The sequence below is a fragment of the Calidris pugnax genome, unplaced genomic scaffold (genome assembly GCF_001431845.1).
Source record: "Calidris pugnax isolate Ruff unplaced genomic scaffold, ASM143184v1 scaffold177, whole genome shotgun sequence".
NCBI classification, from domain to species: Eukaryota; Metazoa; Chordata; class Aves; order Charadriiformes; family Scolopacidae; genus Calidris; species Calidris pugnax.
The window spans coordinates 614,809-618,517 of record NW_015090909.1 but is presented as its reverse complement, the minus strand read 5'-3'; the positions used below and the strand labels follow the sequence as shown (position 1 = coordinate 618,517).

General features: G+C 36.8%; 1 protein-coding gene across 1 annotated transcript; it reads right to left on the bottom strand.

Moving 5' to 3' along the window:
* Window positions 1-2,452: 2,452 nt before the first annotated feature.
* On the bottom strand, window positions 2,453-3,428 carry FSHB (follicle stimulating hormone, beta polypeptide). The gene is made up of 2 exons (XM_014949257.1): window positions 3,270-3,428; window positions 2,453-2,689 (listed from the first exon to the last, which is right to left on the bottom strand). Exons 1-2 carry the CDS (start codon window positions 3,426-3,428, stop codon window positions 2,453-2,455), a joined length of 396 nt encoding a protein of 131 aa, XP_014804743.1.
* Between the last annotated feature and the right edge of the window lie 281 nt (window positions 3,429-3,709).

Genomic DNA, 3,709 nt, shown 5'->3' with positions numbered 1-3,709 from the left:
CTAGTCTTATATTTGATGTGATTTGGCCATACAATGCAAACATGGCTCAGGTAGGTGAATTGCATGAAAAAAAATTAGGGGAGGGGGGAGGGAGAAGAAAACATGTGATTTAAACCGTAGTAAAGTGGGCGGGTGGACTCTTAAGTTTTTTAGTTGGCTTAAGACATAAAAAACAGAAGTACAACAAATTATTTTTATTATTCCAAAATGCACAACAGACAATATAGGGGTTTACAGATCTATTTTGAAAACATATATTTTCCCATACTTTTGTACAACAAGCTACTCTTTTTTGCAATTTTAATTCAAAATTCTCTTATCCAGAATGGAATAATTCCTGATATGAATAATATGCTTAGTTTTAACTGAAGTCAACTCATGTTTAAAACAGAAATGTGTGAGAGACAATTTGATTTACATATTAGTTTACTGCTTTTAAAACTCCACTAGACCAAAGAAAATGTCCATGCGGATTAATCTTATAAATAAAATTAAGAGAACTAATATCTTTCAGTACAAAAGCTAAAAATAAAATAAGTTAAAATATCTATTTCCTATTATAAGAGAGATCCAGAGTAACAGGAAAATTCCCTTTAAATAAACATGTCTGTAAGGGTCTCCAAAGCAGACATGCCACACAACCTCAAGGAGTTGTCTACTTCATTTCCTTGCCTCACAACAAATTAACTTTATCTCTGTCATTCCTAACAGGTTCAATGTGTTCTTGAAGACCTGTAGTGGTCACTACTCCACAGACGCCACTCCCCGCTTTCCTTCCTTCCCCAGACCTTTGACAATTTATTTCAGTGACTAGCTGTCTCTACCTTCCGGAAGATTTGCTAGTGACTACTCTGAATCTTTCATTAATTGTTCTGTTCACTATGAACATGGAGAACTGACTGTTCCTTTTCTCTTTGTAACAGTCTTCAAGCATGTAAAAGGTTTCATTAATTTCCCTCCCTCAGTGTTACCTCCCATGAGCAAAGTAACCACATTTATTTAAATCTTTTTCTCCTAAGATGGTTTTTAGGCCTCTGTCCATTCTTATTACTCTTCTGTGGATTTCCTCCAGTTTTTCAATGCCTTGAAGTTCTGTGTCCAAAGCTGGAAATAACAACTCAGCTGAGGCCCTTATCATGCTGAACTGAGTGGTGGAAATAGGTTGTCTTGTAGGCTCTACTCCTTATGTTCCCTCTTTCCTGCAGTGATGTGATACTGTTGAGTCACACCTAGCTTGTATAACCTCCAAGTCTTTGGTGCCGAACTACTGCTGAACCAGTTGCTCTCCATTCTGTGTTTGTGTAGGTGATTTTTTTCTGGTGGAGAACAGTATCTTTTCATTTTCCTGATAGGAGTTATTTCTGTAGTTTTCAGATAATTTTCCCAAAAATGTGAAATAATTTTTCATTCTGATTCAGTCAGTCCTCCAGCTTGCTTCCAGACCATCCCAGCTTCATGTTGGCCATAGCAGAATTAGGTTGCTGCAGAAATTCCATTCTCAGAAGTGACTACTGTGAACTACTTTCAAGGCTTGTTTGCACTACTGGGATCAGGTGCCTCTGGATTCATCCCTAAATAATTTTTGAGACTCCTATGTTAAATAGTGTTTTTTTTTTTTAAAAAAGTCATTACTACATTCTGTTGCATAATGACAGGAAATCCACTGTTTCTGATAGGTGGCAAAATTTTCAGAATTGTATAACTGACTTAGGATATGTTCACTCAGGTGAAAGTAGACCGCTAATGATTCTTTTTTCAAGTTATCCAGGTATGAACTAGATTTCATGTTATTTGTCTTATTGTGGCAGTGAGCCTGAGCTAACAAGCCTTACTGAGAAAGCATAAGAGTCAGGTGACATTCAACATTTGAACACAAATTTTGGCTCGTAAATAAACATGCTGTTGTTACTTACAGAGCATAATGGCTGTATGAAATATTTTGAAAAGGAAAAAAAAAAGGCAGGGTCTCAGCTGAGAGAGGTTTACAGTCCAACTAATAGAAAGTGAGGGCATAGATAGTGCTTTTAAGAAAATCAGTGCTGAAAGGCTTTTTATAATAAGCGCTTTCTGAGGAGAGATGGAAAGCAAAGGATATGAAAGACTTGGATCTTGGGAACTTTTTGAAAGCATAGGATAGCATAGCATAGAATAAGCTAAGTGAACTAGGCAGTGGAAATACATATAAAGAATGAAGTTGTAATAGAGAAGAGGAGGCAAGGGCAGAAAGAATCTATATAGAATTCTATAGACCTATGAACATGATTTTAAGGAAACTGATGGGATAAGTAGGGAAGGCCTGAAGAGAAATTTAGTCGGTAGCTCTCCATTTTGGCCTTAAAAATCTTTGTTTCAATCTTGGCAGTTTCTAAATAGCCTTGCCTATTTTCTTCCACTTAAGCCCGATCAGTACCTATGTTGAGAAGTGAATGTTAGAAGCCATCTCAAGTACCCTTCATTGGTTACTTTTGTTCTGACTGAAGGAACAGTAGGATGGCCCCAGTCCCCTCACAGTGCAGTCAGTGGTGTCGGTGTCGCAGGTCTCACAATGGCACTCTGTTGCTACTGGATACGAATAAAAAGATTCAGGATGGTCACCACAGCCAGGGATCTTCACTGTTTCATACACAACCTCCTTGAAGGTACATGTTTGCTGAACGGATGATACTGGTGGATATTTATATACTGGATCCTGAAAATTACAAGAAAGAAATACCTATTTTGAAATTTGTTATTGGGTAGAATTAAACATTTTCATAACATAAAGGACCTAATGTGAAAATTAATTTAACCAGTGGGAAAATCCCACTGAAATCAAAAGGATTTGGATCAGACTCTTCTATTTCACCTAGATCCTTAGATTTCTCCTTTTGATTCTTCAAATTACTTGGAAAAGCAAAGGAGTCTACAGTAGTAGTAGCAGGAGTAGGAGTAGAGGAGTCTAGAGTAATGGCTGCTTTATTGTATCTGTTTGCAATTATAAATTGAACACAAGGCAGAAATCCAGATTTCAACTCTGTTCATACAATATAAACGTAAGGAATGCACCCAGTTAAAGATCTGAATTTTGCTAGCAACTTTTCACTCTTCCCTTTGTGGTTCAGATGAGCTGTGTATCTACTTTCCTGTCAAATTGCACAGCAGTTACTTAACCTGTTCTTTCACGAGGTGCATCCTGCCTATGTGTTCGTTATGGGCTAGAGAAATTGGTTATTTATACATCACTTGGAATATTTAATTCCCCTGCCTGAAATTAAACATAAGATTCTTACCCTTGTGAAGCAGTATCCTGAGCACCACGTGGCATTCACTGTAATACAGAATTCACATTCTTCTCTTTCCACTGCTATGGTAATATTGGTGAGCTGACAGCTATTGCAACAAATTACTTTCCAGCAAAATAACAGCACGTAACAATTAACTGCCTTCATCCTGTGTATAAAGCAAAAAAAAAAAAAAAATCTATCCTGAAGAAACATGTACAGTTATTTTCAACAGGAAATATTTATAGAAACAGAGAGAAATCGAGTCTTCACATTATCCTTAAGTGGTGCTATAATAGCAAGCTTTCAGAAACATCAGTGAGAACATAGGATAAAGCCATCATGTAGATCTATCCATATGTTTCTATTGTATAGATCTATCCATAGGTTTATTGTTAAAGGAGTTTGGTTTTCCAAAGCAACTGAAATGGCACATCAGCAATCTTTGC

Excerpts from the sequence above, each read along its gene's own strand:
- FSHB (XM_014949257.1), bottom strand. The coding sequence starts at position 3,428 with ATGAAGGCAGTTAATTGTTACGTGCTGTTATTTTGCTGGAAAGTAATT. Across the intron at positions 2,690-3,269 it reads CAGGATACTGCTTCACAAGG|GATCCAGTATATAAATATCC; the intron begins GTAAGAATCTTA and ends TGTAATTTTCAG.